Source organism: Hemitrygon akajei, chromosome 11, assembly GCF_048418815.1.
Source record: "Hemitrygon akajei chromosome 11, sHemAka1.3, whole genome shotgun sequence".
Lineage (NCBI taxonomy): Eukaryota > Metazoa > Chordata > Chondrichthyes > Myliobatiformes > Dasyatidae > Hemitrygon > Hemitrygon akajei.
In genome coordinates this window covers 161,449,420-161,466,296 of record NC_133134.1, presented here as the reverse complement: position 1 = coordinate 161,466,296, position 16,877 = coordinate 161,449,420, and the positions used below count along the sequence as shown (strand labels likewise).

Here is a 16,877-nt window from a genome sequence, read left to right as displayed (position 1 = left end):
GCAATGTACTGCTGCAGCAAAACATGTCATCAGTGAGTGATGATAAACCTGATTCTGATATCGTTCTCTATTCTGTAATGATCAATAAAACAATTGTGTACAATCAAACGACCTTGGTGTGTCTGTACCCGGCGCCACTCGCCACCCCTGGCACTCCTTCTCCGCCACCTGTTCCACACCGTTCCTGCAGCATTCACCCTCCCCTTCCCAACATACTTTGTATATACAAGATATACCACTCCATGTTGACAAATACAGTACTGTGCAAAAGTCTTAGGCACCTTAGCTGGATATATGTGCCCAAGGTTTTGCACAATACTGTATATTGACTTGTGCTTTTATTTAAATATATTGCCGGGCAGCCACACGTCTAACCTGCAAACAGATCAGATTACAAGCAGTTCTTGGAAATAGCTCCAAGGCCAGATTCATGTTGACTAATCATAGCCACTGTGGTAGGCCAAATCAAAGGTGGTGACGAATTAGCAAAGAGGAGGGAGATTGAAAATCTGGCTGAGTGCTGCCACAACCACCACCTCTCACACAATGTCAGCAAGACACTGAGTATCGCAGTGATCAGCACAACGCTTTACAATCAATGTGCCCACACACACACACATCTTTTGCTACAAGCGCACAAAGGAATTTAAACTGCACACAAAAGGTTGTCACCCTCTACCTCACTGGCATGTTGAGTATATTTCATGATCGTATACAATCACATTTCCTTTTCCAGTTTCTGACGCGGACAACGTTCCAACCAACTTAGAGGAGTACACAGCATCAGTGACCAGCTACATCAGCAAGTGCATCGATGACGTTACTGTGGCCAAGACCATCACTACACACGCTAACTAGAAGCCATGGATGACTGCGGAGCTGCGCGCGCTGCTGAGGACCTGTGACTCCGCTTTCAGAGTGGGCGACAAGGCAGCCCTAACAACAGCGAGGGTCAAACTGTCCCAGGCCATCAGAGGGGCAAAGCGTGCACACGCCCAGTGAATCCACAGCCACTTCCAGGACAGCGGCGACACGAGGCGCATGTGGAAGGGCATCCAGGACATCACCAATTACAGGACAACATCACCTGAATGTGCGGGTGATGCCTCCCTCCCAGACGCGCTGAATAACTTCTATGCTTGTTTTGAGGCAGAAAGCCACGTGTCGCGGAGGAAGTCCATCCCCCCCCCCCCCCCCCAAATGACCAGGTGTTGTGTGTCACCATGGCCAATGTGAAGAGAACCCTGTGCAGGGTCAACCCACGGAAGGCTGCTAGACCAGACAATATTCCTGGCAGAGTGCTTAGAGGATGTGCAGACCAGCTAGCAGATGTTCTCACTGACATCTTCAACATCTCCCTGAGCAGCGCCACCGTTCCAACGTGCTTCAAGGCCGCCACCATCGTCCCCGTGCCGACAAAGTCTTCAGTGTCCTGCCTAAATGACTACCGTCCCATTGCACTCACATCTATCATCATGAGGTGTTTCGAGAGGCTCGTCATGAGGCATATCAAGACCCTGCTGCCCCCCTCACTGGACCCACTGCAGTTTGTGTACCATCCCAACTGCTCAACAGATGACGCCATTGCCACCACCCTCCACCTGGCCCTAACCCACCTGGACAAAAAAGACACATACGTTCGGATGCTGTTCATAGACTTCAGTTCAGCATTCAACACAATCATTCCTCAGAAACTGATTGGAAAGCTGAGCCTACTGGGCCTGAACACCTCCCTCTGCAACTGGATCCTAGACATTCCTGACTGGGAGACCTCAGTCAGTCTGGATCAGTTGCAGCATCTCCAACACCATCACACTGAGCACGGGGGCCCCCCAGGGCTGTGTGCTCAGTCCACTGCTGTTCACTCTGCTGACCCACGACTGTGCTGCAACACACAGCTCGAACCACATCATCAAGTTCACCGATGACACGACCGTGGTGGGTCTCATCAGCAAGAACTCTTTTAGGTTTTTCTGATATCTTAGAACTCATCTTGCTAACAGATACACAAAATAAATCGACATAAAGCACAGAAGCTCACAGGCACGTGTTTAAGCAATGCTGGCTAGAATGCAGTTCCGGGGGAGCTCAGTTGCTCAGCGCGCGCGCTGCCTTTTATCATACGCTGTCTTTTATCATACGCTGTCCTTCATCATACACTGTCTTTTATCATACGCTGTCTTTTATCATACGCTGTCTTTCATCATACGCTGTCTTTCATCATACGCTGTCTTTTATCACGCGCTGTCTTTTATCACGCGCTGTCTTTCATCATGCGCTGTCTTTTATCACGCGCTGTCTTTCATCATACGCTGTCTTTCATCACGCGCTGTCTTTCATCACACGCTGTCTTTCATCACACGCTGTCTTTCATCACACGCTGTCTTTTATCATACGCTGTCTTTCATCATACGCTGTCTTTCATCATACGCTGTCTTTTTTCATAACAGTGAAAACACCTTCCATTAGCGAAAACAGGTAACTAATGTAGGTCTTTCATAACAGCGAGGTGTTGTAAAGCGAACGTTCGAAAAACAGGGGACACCTGTACTGTTTACGTGTGCTTACCCCAAGAAAGACTACCATGACTGTGAAGCCTTGTGCAGGCAGTTGTGTACGTATGCATGTACGTGCCAATTTTTTTTCTCCAAATCGATTTCAGCTGACTGTCTTCCCACTTTTGATAAGTGAAACTACACCGTACATACAAGATTTCTACTTTATATAGGGTGTATATTTATCATATCATTCCTGCTTTTACTATATGTTTGTGTTATTTTAGGTTTTATGTGTTATTTGCTTTGATTTAGTAGGTTTTTTTTTGGGGGTCTGGGAACGCTCAAAAAATTTTCCCATATAAATTAATGGTAATTGCTTCTTCGCTTTACGCCATTTCGGTTTATAAACGGTTTCATAGGAACGGTCTACCTTCGGATAGCGGGGGAAACCTGTATAGCTGATCTCGTAGTAGGCCTGATGACAAACTGCTCTAAAAAGCCATCTCGTAGGCATTCAATAATCTCACTCGCTTGAGATCCATTACCAACCAGATTTTCCCAACTGACGTGCGTGTTGAGATCTGCCACGACTGTCACTACCCCTTTGGAATGCCTTTTCTATTTCCCATCGGTATCTGAGGCCTACAACCCAGCTACTGTTGGGAGGCCTGCCACCAGGGTTCTGTTACCCTTGCTGTTTCTTAACTCTACCCACAAGGATTCAACTTCTTTTGATCCTATACCTCACCTTTCTAATGACTGATGCTGTTCTTTACCAGCAGAGCCACGCCACCCCCTCTGCCTACCTTCCTATCCCTCCGATACAACGTGTATCCTTGGACATTCAGCTCCCAATAGCAACCATCCTTCAGCCATGATCCAATGATGGCCACAACATCATACCTGGCAATCTGTAATATTGCAACAAGATCGTCCACTTTATTTGTTATACTCCGTGCATTGAGATATGACACTTTGAGTACTGTATTTACTACCCTTTATGATTCTGCATCCCTAATGCACTGATACTCACCCTGCTGGCTGCAATTCTGTCTTATCATCTGCCTGCCCTTCCTGGTGGTCTGACTGCATGCTAACTTTGCTTTTTTCCCATCTGTCCTATCCTGAGTCCCTTCACTCCTGTTCTCACACCCCCTGCCAAATTAGTCTAAACCCTCCCCAACGGCTCTAACAAACCTGTCCGCGAGAATATTGCTCCCCCTCGGGTTCAGGTGCAACCCGTCACTTTTGAACAGGTCATACCTCCCCCAGAAGAGATCTCAATGATCCAAGAACCTGAAGCCCGGCTCCCTGCACCAGCTTCTCAGCTACACATTAATTTGCCATATCATCAATCATGTTTCTACCCTCACCAGCGCATGCCACAGCAGCAATCCATAAATTACTACTCGGGAGGTCCTGCTTCTCAGCTTTCTACCTAGCTCTCTAATTTCTCTTTTCAAGACCTCTTTGCTTTTCCTTCCTATGTCATTGGTCCCAATATGTACCAAGACATCTGGCTGCTCTCCCTCCCTTTCCAAAATGCTGTAGATGTGATCTGAGACACCCCTGACCCTGGCACCAGGGAGGCAACGTACCATCCGGGTGTCCCATTCATGTCCACAGAATCTCCTGTCTGTTCATTCCCCTATCACCACTGTTCCTCTCTCCCTTCTGCACCACAGACCCATGCTCAGTGCCAGTAACGCGATCTCTGTGGTATTCCCTTACAACAGCATCCAAAACTGTATGCTTATTAGTGAGGGGAATGACCATAAGGGTGCTCTTCACTAATTACCTATTCACATTTCCATTTCTCCTGACAGAAACCCAGCTACTCACCTCCTGTAACTTAGGCGTAACTACTTCCCTGTAACTCTGATCGATTATCTCTTCACTCTCCCGTACAAGCCGAAGGTCGTCCAGCTGCTGCTCCAGATCCCTAACACAGTTTTCAAGGAGCTACAGCTGGATGCACTTCATGCAGATGTAGTTCCCCGGGAGGCTCTGCGTCTCCCAGGACTCCAGCATCCAGCATGAAGAAGACACAACAGCCTTTTACTACACTAGGTATAGTAAGAGAGAAAAAACTGGAACCTTAACAAGCTACCCAGAGCCAACACCTCCTTTGAACAATTATGAAGAAAGCATGGCAGTACCTCTACTTCCTTAGGGGTTTGTGGAGATGCTACGTGTCACCTAAAACTTTGACAGACTTCTAAAGATGTGTGGTGGAGAGTATATTGATTGGCTGCATCACAGCCTGGTATGGAAACACCAATGCTCTTGAACAAAAAAATCCTACAAAAAGTAGTGGATACAGTTCAGCCCAGTCCATCACAGGTAAAGCCCTCCCCACAAGTGAGCACATCTACATGAAACGCTGTTGCAGGAAAGCAGCATTCAACATTAGGGACTCCCACCATCCAGGACATGCTCTCTTCTCACTGCTGCCATCAGGAAGAAGGTCCAGGAGCCTCAGGACTCACACCAGCAGGTTCAGGAACAGTTAATACCCCTCAATCATCGGAATCAAAGAGGATAACTCCACTCAACTTCACTTGACCCATCAATAAACTGTTCCCACAATCTACAGACTCACTTTGAATAACTTTTCAACAATGTTCTTGATATTTATTGCTTATTTATTTATTATTGTTTTTCTTTCTTTTTGTATTTATGCAATTTGTGGTCTTTTGCACCCCCGGTTGAATGTCCAATTCGGTGTGGTCTTTCATTGATTCTATTATGGATTATTGAGTATGCCCACGAGAAATTGAATCAGCCTTCACTTTATTCCTGCTCATTTGGTTTGCCCAGTCAATAGGCAAGTAAGAATCCTCTATGTATTACCTCTGTTACATCCTTATTTTATTTCCTGATTTATACCACAATCTACATTATTTTGACTATTAGAGGAAGATTGCACAACTCCCTTCTTTGTGTTCTCTCCATTGCTGTTGCAATGCTCCCTCTAAATTGAGATTAGATTTGATTCAGATTATTTATCGCATGTACTGTACATCAAAATTTACAGCGAAGTGTGTCATTTGCATTAACAAACAACACACTAAGGATGTGCTGAGGGCAGCCTGCAGGTGTTGTCACACATTCCGGCACCTACAATGCTCGATAGAACGATACACACTGAGATATATCCCAGGACGCACTGGGGCACGTGATGGTAACCTGGGGACATCAGCTGCTTCGGGTCTTCAACATCAGACCCAGCCAGGGTTGACCAGGCCCTGGCTTGTGTCCCAGCAGCATGCTCCACGGGTCACACCCCTTGATCCATGGCCACCTGGAGGCTCACTCGGCAGTCTCTGTGACAGTCCTGATGGCTCTTTCCTTTGCGGCCCCCGTAATGCTAAGGAGAGGGTAGGTTCTGCACAGCGAGCAGCCGGCAAATCCTCCACACCCCAGCTCTGTAGGCTCACATCGTGCCTTCCACCCCCATCTCTAGCACTGCTCTCCCAGCTCTTGGTATTTGGTTTTCTAACATACAATCACCTCCTCAGTCCGAAAACAGCAAAACTGAACAAGCAACTAAACAACAACAGTAAAACAAGCCCCTGGTGTTCCTCTATCCAAATAATTGTGACTTTTCAACTCAAGAACCACCTTCTTCGTTACCTTTTTCCCATAACAGGACTTTCTTTGCACCTTTTCCATTTTTCCAATCCTTGCTAAAAGTTGATTAAATCTGAATATTTTATTCCCACCATGTCTCTCCAATAACTATGACGTTGCATATCTTATTTCTACCTTTGCTGGTAATTGACCTTGTTATTAATGCTGAAAGCATTCAGACAAAGATAGTGTCCTTTAGGAAAGGTAATGTGCCACCTGTAACCTGTTAGGCCGATAAATGACTCAAGGCCCTCTCTTCATGTTCAATGCGCCCATCACAAAATTCACTCAACAGGTAATTAATTCCACTCATCTGTTATGTGCCCTATTGTAGGACATAGGTGATCATGATCTTTCCATGACCATAAATGTTCTTGGCAAATTTTTACACTTAAGTGTTTTGTCATTGCTTCTTCTGGGCAGACAAGACAGGTGATCCCAGCCATTACCAATACTCTTCAGAGATTGTCTGCCTGGCGTCAGTGGTCACATAACCAGGACTTGTGATATGCACCGGCTGCTCATATGACCTGATTGAGTGGGTGGGGGGGCACTAAGTAGGTGCTACACCTTGCCTAAGGGTGAGCTGCAGGCTAGCAGAGGGAAGGAACACCTTACACCTCCTTTGGTAGAGACATATCTCCACCCTGCTACCCTACAGGTAATATGGGAAGGAAAATCATTCTGCACCTCCCTGATCCCATGATCCACCCTCCTGATGACTCCATTAACATCATTCAAGCCTGACATGCGACTGGCACTTACCGGGGAGTAACATGGTGGTCATGAGCTCTGGGGTCTCCAGGAAGTCCACATTGTTCCTCTGGAAGGTCTTGCTGTGATTTGCTTGCAAGTGACTGAAGTTTGACATTCCGCAGACCAATGAGAAAGGAACAGGATGATAAATTACACTACAATCCATTGCATAAACACAAAAGAGAGAAGCACAGAGCCTTTTAAAACTCCCTGTGTGCTGTTAGATCTTTGACTTGGACTGAGCGGGTTGAGATCTTTGAGATCATTAACCAGTGGTCAAAGAGATTCAGACTCAGATTTATTTATCACACGTACATCGAAACAGACAGCGAAATGCATCATTTGCGTTAACAATCAACAGATCTAGAGATGTCTGTGAAGAGTAAGAATTTCAGGTTGTACACCGTATAAATTCTCTGATATTAAACAGAACCATTTTTAACAGGCTCTTTGACTAGGCAGGAAGCCAGATGAAGAAACCCCCAGAGATACCTCCAACCAAACAATGCAGGGGCAGTCTACAGCTGCAATCTCACATCTCCAGTAACGCGGGTTCAATCCTGACCTCGGGTGCTATCCGTGTGGAGTTTATCCATTTTTCCCATGACCACGCGAGCTTCCCCCAGCTGCTGGTAATTCTTCCCACATTCTAAGACATGTGCGCTAGAAGATTAATTGGTCACTGGACATTGCCCCTAGTGTGTAAGTAAGGAGAAGATTCTGGAGAGAGTTGACGGGAATGTAGGAAGACTAAGGTGAGATGCCTATAAATGGGCAGGGAATGTTGCTGCAGACTCATTGGGACAAAGAAGCTGTTGGGAAGTGTCTATGAATCCACGATTCACTGGAGACTGACGAAGACAGTCTGCCCTGGGGTTAGAGGATTGTGGGCAGCTGGAAGGGAGAGAGGAACAAGATTCTGCAGATGCTGGAAATCCAGAGCCACACACACAACATGCTGTAGCAACTTTGCAGATCAGGCAACATCCATGGAGAGGAGTCAATGTCAGTCTGATCCTGGGGTATATCATTCTCTGTCATATCCTTTAGAGCTTCATTATGAAAATGGCCAGAAACGGCAGGCAGACTCATGAGCTGCTTTATGTCCTAGGTACAGCTTGACATTGGGTATGTTTGTGTACCATAAGAAGAGTCAGCTGATTGAGTCTGGGCAGGAGGGAGGGCCAAGGATATCCTTAGGACTTTAAAGTAAGACTGGAGTTCGTTCCACAACTACCCAAGCCAGGTAACTGCTGGAACCCACCACCCCAAGCTGCAACATCATAGTGTAGAGGGTGGCAGGAGAGCGCAGCAGTTAACGTAACACTTTAAAACACCAGCTGTAAGATCGCGGTTCAATTCTCACCACTATCTCTAAGGAGTTTGTACAATCTCACCCATGACCACACGAGTTTCCTTCAGGTGCTCCGGTTTTCTCCCACATTCCAAAGACGCACGGTTTAGTAAGTTGTGGGCGTGCTATGTTGGTGCTGGAATCACAGTGACACCTGCAGGTTGCCCCAGCACAACCTGTGGACCATGTTGGTCATTGACACAAACAACGCATTTCACCAGGTTTCAATATACATGTGACAAATAAAGCTAATCCAATGGGTTTCAATAGGTGTATTTAATGTCAGTATACAATATTCATCCTGAGATTCTTCTTCTTCTTCCAATTTAATCTAATCTAAATTCACTCATGTTACAAATGGCCCCACAGCGTAAACTCTGCACAGACTTGTTTTCCAACTTTTCCAGTTCCGATAAAGAGTTTGTCATCTGAAACATCAGCTCTTTCTTGATTAACATGTAGATCATTCATTAGAGCCTCTCAAGTATCTTTGCCCATAGAATTTTATCCATAGTAATAACTGGCGAAATCCCTACCTCCTCCATGAGGTCCTGTCTTGCCAGAGTTCATAGATCAGGAAGCAGCTCTCGTTCCCCAACTTTTGAACAGAAATGCTGTTAATGAAGTACAGATTGAACCTGAGACCGGTGTACAAGACAGTTCCTCCTCCCAATGCTCCCTACTTTAAACCCAGTAATCTCTCAATGAATGTATACCCAGTGGCCACTTTATTAGGTACATGTGACACCTGCTCATGAATGCAAGTATCTAATCAGCCAATCATGTGGCAGCAGCTCAATGCATAAAAGCATGTAGACATGGTCAAGAGGTTCAGTTGTTGTTCAGACCAAACATCAAAATAGGAAGAAATGTGACCTAAGTGACTTTGACTGTGGAATGATTGTTGGTGCCAGATGGGGTGGTGTGAGGATCTCAGAAACTGCTGATCTCCTGGGATTTTCACACACAACAGCCTCCAATGCAGAGATTCTCAACTAGGGGTCCAAAGACAACTTGCTTAATGGTATTGGTCCACAGCATAAAAAAGGTTGGGAACCCTGACTCTAGAATTTAGAGAATGGTGCAATAACATTAAAAAACATCCAGTGAGTCATTGTCCTGTGGGCAAAAACTCCTTGTTAATGAGAGAGGTCAGAGGAGAATGGCCAGACTGGTTCAAGGTGACAGTAACTCACATAACCACATGTTACGACAGTGGTGTGCAGAAGAGCATCTCTGAATGCACAATGCATTGAACCTTGAAGTGAATGGGCTGCAGCAGCAGGAGACTATGAACTTACATTCAGTGGCCACTTTATTAGGTACAGGAGGTATCTAATGCAGTGTCCCCTGAGTGTATATATGCTGATATATCGAGTATAGAATCTGGGAATTTACAGCATTGAATATAGGAGTTGGGAAGTTATGTTGCAGTTATATAAAGCATTGGTGAGGCTGCATTTTAAGTTATAGAGCACTATAACACTGAAAAAGGCTCTTTAGCCCATCTGCTGCTTGCTAAGCAATTAGTCCCATTGACCCCCACCTGGACCATAGCCCTCCATACCCCTCCCATGTATTCACTTATCCAAACTTCTTTTAAATGTGAAATCAAACCCACATCCACCACTTTCACTGGCAGCTCGTTCAACAGTCTCACCTCCCTCCAAGTGAAGAAGTTTGCCCTCAGTTTCCTCTTATTTATTTCACATTTCACCCTTACTCTTTAACTATTGTTACAACCTTGGTCACCTGTTATAGGGAAGACATAATTAAACTAGAAAGATTTACCAGGACGTTGCCTACATTTGGGGTACTGATTTGTGAGAAGAGGTTGAGTAGGACTTAATTTCCTGGAACATGGGAGATGGAGGGGTGACCTGATAGAGGTGTATAAGATCACGAGGGGCCCAGAGAGTATGAAAGCACAGAGTCTTTTTCTCAGGAAGGAAGTAAACCAGCTAAGACTAGCTACAATATGTGCCCGTCCTAGCGTGCAAAATCAGCTCCAGCAGACTGGGTGGATGAGTTCTCCAGTGCAGCAGTTCAGCTACACTTCATGGAGAGCGAAGAGCATGACAAGGCACAGAAGATATCATGGTCATCCACTGCATATGAGGAAGACCCTAGCTTGTGATGCTTGTTCGTACCACTGAACTTGGATTCGGAAGTGCCCCAGTGCAATGACTTTTCCACTCTTAAAAACTATCCCACACAGGTTTTCTGTCACCATTGGATATGGTGGACAACCACCACCACTGCAAGGACTGACTAGGGTCTTTGGGATTTTAGCTAGTATATATACAAGAAGGTTTTGCTGATGTATAAATTATTGTTTTTAAAGAGAAAGTTGATAGGATTTTGATTAATAAGGGTGTCAAAGGTTATGAGAAGAAGACAGACAAATAGCATTGAGAGAGATATAACTCAGCCACTATTGAAAGGAAATCAGGAGAATGAGGTGGGATCTCATTGAAACCTATCAAATGTTGAAAGTCCGCGATACAGTGGATGTGGGGAGGATGATTCCTATGGTGGGGGAGTCTAAGACCAGAGGACGCAGCCTCAGAACAGAAGGACGTTCATTTAGAATGGAGATGAGGAGGAATTTCTTTAGCCAGAGTGTGATGAATTTGTGGAATTCGTTGCCACAGGTGGCTGTGGAGGTCAAGTCATTGGGTATATTTAAGGCAGAGTTGATAGATTTTTGATTGGTCAAGGCATGAAGGGATACAGGGAGAAGGTAGGAGATTGGGGCTGAAAAGGAAATGGATCAGCCATAATGAAATGATAGAGTAGACTCGATGGGTCAATTGGCCTAATTCTGCTCCTATATCTTATGGTCTCATGGTCTAAACCCAATATGCTCCAATAACATTGTGAATGGACACATGAGCAGGCAACTGATTTGGAGACCTTTGTGATCTCAAGCAGCTTCCAAGGACCACAACAGTGAGACCATGCCTGCTTTAACATCGTCTCCATCTAGCTGGTGTTTTGAATAGATGCTTGCTCGGACTTACTGCAAGCTCCCATTCTGACTGGCCGTGGACTCCACATAGCGTTCCAAAGCTTGGCGGAACTCCTCCACCTCCTCCTCCAACACTGACATCTGTCGCTGCACCACCAGAATGTGCTGTGTGAGGGACACAGGAAAGAGGCAGCTTTTAGTTCACCATTCTTGCAGTTGGCAAGCTTATTGTCCTAGACTTGTCTGGGAGGTGAAGACTGAATGGGAGTGCCACAGAGTCACAAAGGCCTTCAGCCCAATATCATCATGCTGACCAAGATATTCATCTAAGCTAGTCCCATTTCAAAATCAGAATCAGGTTTAATATCAGACATTTATCATGAAATTTGTTGCTTTGCAGTGGCAGTACATTGCAATATATATAATAATAAACTATAACTTACTCTCTCTTTCTCTATACATTACATATATATGCAGTACTGCACAAAAGTCTTTGGCGCATACATATAGCTAGGGCACCAAAGATTCTCATACGGTACTGTAGTGATTTTATGTATCGCACTGTTCCGCTACCGTAAAAAAAGGATTAATTTGATGACATATGTGAGTGATGGTAAATCGAATTCTGATCTGGGTCTCTATTTTGGACTGAGAGGGGGAAGGGTCAGGGAGAGGGGAATCATGGTTGGGAAAAGGGGAAGGGAGAGGGGAGGGAGTGGGATGCACCAGAGAGGCATTCTGTAATGGTCAATAAATCAATTGTTTATCTGTGGTCTCCTGTATCTCCACTGGATCATGCATTCTGTTCATTGCTTTTCCCTTGTACTACTTCAATGAGAGGGTATGATCTTTAAGGATGGCAAACTTTTTCACTGTGCTTTGACTGAAGTGACAATAATAAGCCAATTACCAAAGAATGCTAGCTTGCTAACAAAGACCCACAAATTGTGAAGGAGCTAAAACAGCATTTTGTAAGTTAGCACGAGGAAATCTGCATTTGCTGGAAATTCAAGCAACACACACAAAATGCTGGTGGAACGCAGCAGGCCGGGCAGCATCTATAGGAAGTAGGGTCTGACGAAGGGTCTCGGCCCGAAAAGTCGACAGTGCTTCTCCCTATAGATGCTGCCTGGCCTGTGCGTTCCACCAGCATTTTGTGTTTTGTAAGTTAGTTTCCGTTTAGGTGTTAGTACATTATCACAACACCCATGCAGACTCGAGCACTATGAAATCAACAAGCCGGGGGTTAAACTTTCTGATGAACTTACAGTTTTCGTTGCTTCCTCAATCACTTCTTCCTTTAAAGGCTCCAGCCTTGGTGTCTACAAGACAGAGAACAGAGATATTCTACTCCTGTGTCTCTTGGAACAAAAACATTCTACATCCTGGTGAAGGGTCTCAGCCCGAAACGTTGACTGTTTATTCACTCCCATAGATGCTGCCTGACCTGCTGAGTTCCTCCACCAGTTTTGTGTGTGTTGTAGCAAATAGAAGTAGTTATTGAACACATTGCTGCCTTCTGGACACAGCACTGATGGGTCTGCTCCCAACTTCCTCTGCTCTGCACCCATCCTTGGTTCTTTTACTTATCCTCACTACAATCCTCTTTGCTTCACACCATCGTCTCAAAGTTACTCATGCCTGTCTTCGATTCTTCTGTGTCTTTCAGTCCCACCCCATCACTCGACATTTCTGACAATACCTGAGCATTCAGAAATTAAGTGCCCAAGAGATGAATCAGCTTTAAATGTGACACTATTTCCTGTGTCAATACACAAGGCTGCAAAGCATTGGGAGATTACATTAGGAATATTGGGAGCAGTCTTGGGGTGCTGGCATTAGGAATGAAAGGTTTAACGTACTTTTGAGGGTGTTAGTTTAGAAGAATGAGGGAATCTCATTAAAACCTATCAAATATTGAAAAGACAAGATGGTGTACATTGACAGGATGTTTCCTATTGTGGGGGAGCTTAGGGCCTGAGGACACTGCGTCAAAATACAGAAACAAGGACATCCCTTTGGAATAGAGATGAGGAAGGCATTTTTTTTAGCCACAGGATGTCGAATCTGTGGAATTCATAACCACAGACAGCTGTTGGTGACCAAGTCATTGGGTATATTTAAAGCGGAAGTTGATAGTTTCCTGACTAGTAAGGGTGTCAAAGGTTATGAGGAGAAGGGACTGAGATGGAAAATAAATCATCATAATTGAATAACGGAGTGGACTTGATGGGCATTGTGGCCTAATTCTGCTCCTATAAATTATGGTCTTATTAGTATTGCTTTCTGTTGAAAAATCTCAAAGCTTTTCATTGGCTGTAAAAGTCTAATTTCATAGCTTGGAGCTATCAAAAGAGTAAGTTATCACTCCTAGTGTCTTCTGTCAAAAACACAAGAGCTTCTGCAGCTGCTAGAAATTCAGAGTGACACACACAAAATCCCCGAGGAAATCAGCAGACAGGTAGCATCTATGTAGAGTGATAAAACATCGATGTTTCGGGCAGAGACCCTTCATCAACAGTGACAGGGAAGGGGGCAAGAAATCAGAAAAGGAATGTGGGTGGAGGGGGTTGAGTACCATCTGGCTGGTAGTTGGTGAGACCAGGTGAAGGAACAAAAAGGGTGGGTGGGTGGGGAAAGGGGATGAAGTAAAATGCTGGGAAGTGATAAGTGGAAAACGGAAAGCATGAAGAGAAATAAATCTGATAGTAGAGGACAGTGAACCATGGGAGAAAGGGAAGGAGAGGGAGATACAGAGAGAGGCAATGGGCAGAGGACGAGAACAGTAGGTATGGGAGGAGAAACCAGAATGGGGAGTGGAAAAAGAGAGAAGGGGGAGAATGGAGGGAAATTGTTGAAATTTAGAGCTATCGATGTTCATGCCATCAGATTGAATGCCACCTAGAAGACGTATAAAGTATAATTTCTCTAACCTGAGAGTGCCCTCAATCTGACCATAGAAGAGGCCATGAACTGACATGTCTGAATGGGAATGGGGATTTGAATAGGTGGTCACTAGGAAATCCCAGTGTTTGTTCTGGATGGAGCAAAGATGTTCAGAGTGATAGTTGTTGGATGATGGGTTTGTAGTTTGGTGTTGGATTTAGTAGACCGGTGTTGAGTGTTGGCTGACAGGTTTGTGGGTAGATGCCAGGAGATAGGTGACAGGTTCTTGGATTAGAACTAGTTGTTGGGTGATGGGTGTTCCTTTGTAGATTGGTGTTGGTTTGTAGATTGGCGTTCGGTGATGGGTGTTCCTTTGTAGATTGGTGTTGGATGATGGGTGTTCACTTGTAGATTGGTGTTGGGTGATGGGTGTTGTTTTGTAAATAGGCTTTGGGTGATGGGTGTTGGTTTGTAGATTGGTGTTGGGTGATGGGTGTTGGTTTGTAGATTGGCTTTGGGTGATGGGTGTTGTTTTGTAGATTGGTGTTGGGTGATGGGTGTTCGTTTGTAGTTTGGTGTTGGGTGATGGGTGTTGTTTTGTAAATTGGCTTTGGGTGATGGGTGTTGGTTTGTAGATTGGTGTTGGGTGATGGGTGTTGGTTTGTAGATTGGCTTTGGGTGATGGGTGTTGGCTTGTAGATTGGTGTTGGTTTGTAGATTGGCTTTGGGTGATGGGTGTTGGTTTGTAGATTGGCTTTGGGTGATGGGTGTTGGTTTGTAGATTGGTGTTGGGTGATGGGTGTTGTTTTGTAGATTGGTGTTGGGTGATGGGTGTTCGTTTGTAGTTTGGTGTTGGGTGATGGATGTTGTTTTGTAAATTGGCTTTGGGTGATGGGTGTTGGTTTGTAGATTGGTGTTGGGTGATGGGTGTTGGTTTGTAGATTGGCTTTGGGTGATGGGTGTTGGCTTGTAGATTGGTGTTGGTTTGTAGATTGGCTTTGGGTGATGGGTGTTGGTTTGTAGATTGGCTTTGGGTGATGGGTGTTGGTTTGTAGATTGGTGTTGGGTGATGGGTGTTCGTTTGTAGTTTGGTGTTGGGTGATGGGTGTTGTTTTGTAAATTGGCTTTGGGTGATGGGTGTTGGTTTGTATATTGGCATAGAATGATGGGTGTTCGTTTGTAGATTGGCTTTGGGTGATGCGTGTTGGTTTGTAGATTGGTGTTGGGTGATGGGTGTTGGTTTGTAATTTGATGTTGGGTGATGGGTGTTGTTTTATATATTGGCTTTGGGTGATGGGTGTTGGTTTGTAGATTGATGTTGGGTAATGGGTGTTGTTTTATATATTGGCTTTGGGTGATGGGTGTTGGTTTGTAGATTGGTGTTGGGTGCTGGTTTGTAGGTTGATGTTGGGTGATGGGTGCTGGTTTATAGGTTGGTGTAGGGTGATGGACGTTTGTGAGGCCTTGTGTAGATTGGTGATAAGTAATGGATTTTGGGTTTATAGGTTAATGTTGGATAATGGCTTCCAGGTTGGTGTGTAGTCATGGGTGATGGATTACAGGTACATCCCAGAGTCTATGTTGCCCAGTCACCTCATCTACAATAAGTCTCCTACCTTGCACTCCAACCTGTCGATCAGCTGCTGCAGTCTGTTGACCTGGGTCACCCATTGACTCGCTGGCTCCACACAAACACCTAGTGCAAGGAGAGGGATGGTTTAGATGGCCATTCGGCTCGCTACCACCTCATAACCGCACACCCATGGTATCTGGGTAAACTCGATCCAAGTCTCCTCAAAGCAGCCAATCAGAGCCATTGGTTTACCAGCTAGTGGGAATCTATGAGGAATTTACTTTCAGTCATTGTTTCCCCCATGTTTTGAACAGTAATTCCTCGATCTACAAACACCCAATTTACTAGTTCTAGCTAGAAACCGTTGACTTTGTGCTCGAAAGTCCAGTTCAGGCCAGACGGCCAGAGCCTGGGTCTGCAAATCTGTGCAAGTCCTCTGGGGAAGTTGGGCCCCCAGTGTCAGCGAATCCACTGGAGGCCAAAGAAGACGACCTGTGAGGTTAGAGGATGTGTATGTATGTGGGTGGATGAGAAGCAGCGAGGAATAGGGCTTGTTTCACATTGTTGCTTTGTTGCTTGTTGTGTTCTGTTTTGCCTCATTCCGTGTTGTTGTGGGCATGTGATGTTGGTAATGGAGTGTGTGGAGACACTTGCGGGCTGCCCCCAGCACATCCTCAGGTGTGTTGGTTGTTAAGCAAATGGCACATTTCACTGTGAGTTTTGATGTACGTGTGTGATAAATAAGGTGGCAGGAATCGAACCCTGATCTTACAGCTGGGCCGTAAAGCCTTGCACTAGCCGCCACGCTACCACACTGCAAAGATGTTTCAATTAAGCAGCCCAAACACGTGCAATTCAAGCCTTCATTAAAGATTTACTTTGTGTTTCTCTGCTGTGTGTGTTTATGTGCACAGGCGTGTGTGGGAGAGTACACAGTATGTTTGTACACGAGCACATTTGTGTGTGCATCAGTGCACGTATACGTCTTGCAGTGTGCCACCAACTCCAGCAGGTGTCAGTGTTTACAAAGAATTGCCACTGAGATCACTACTGGGTTCAGCTACCAGAAATAAATATATTTTTAAAGCTGTGATGCTCATTCCAGTTTTCCACAAATATAAATGCCAGTGATCTGATTAGCCTGACGCACAGCTTGAAATATGAACAAAGATGTCCTGTGCACCCAGACCGTCACATCCTGCACGT

The 16,877-nt window shown here is 45.2% G+C and overlaps 1 protein-coding gene across 1 annotated transcript in view; it reads right to left on the bottom strand.

The window, feature by feature from the left end:
- Positions 1-16,877, bottom strand: part of LOC140736195 (N-terminal EF-hand calcium-binding protein 1-like) — a 161,547-nt gene that overhangs the window by 12,932 nt on the left and 131,738 nt on the right. Inside the window, exons 8-12 of the mRNA XM_073062099.1 lie at positions 15,715-15,794; positions 12,481-12,534; positions 11,265-11,377; positions 8,778-8,855; positions 6,897-6,988 (exon numbers count right to left, since the gene is read on the bottom strand). Of these exons, the coding sequence (XP_072918200.1) occupies positions 6,897-6,988; positions 8,778-8,855; positions 11,265-11,377; positions 12,481-12,534; positions 15,715-15,794 (417 nt within the window). The remainder of the gene's footprint in view (positions 1-6,896; positions 6,989-8,777; positions 8,856-11,264; positions 11,378-12,480; positions 12,535-15,714; positions 15,795-16,877) is intronic.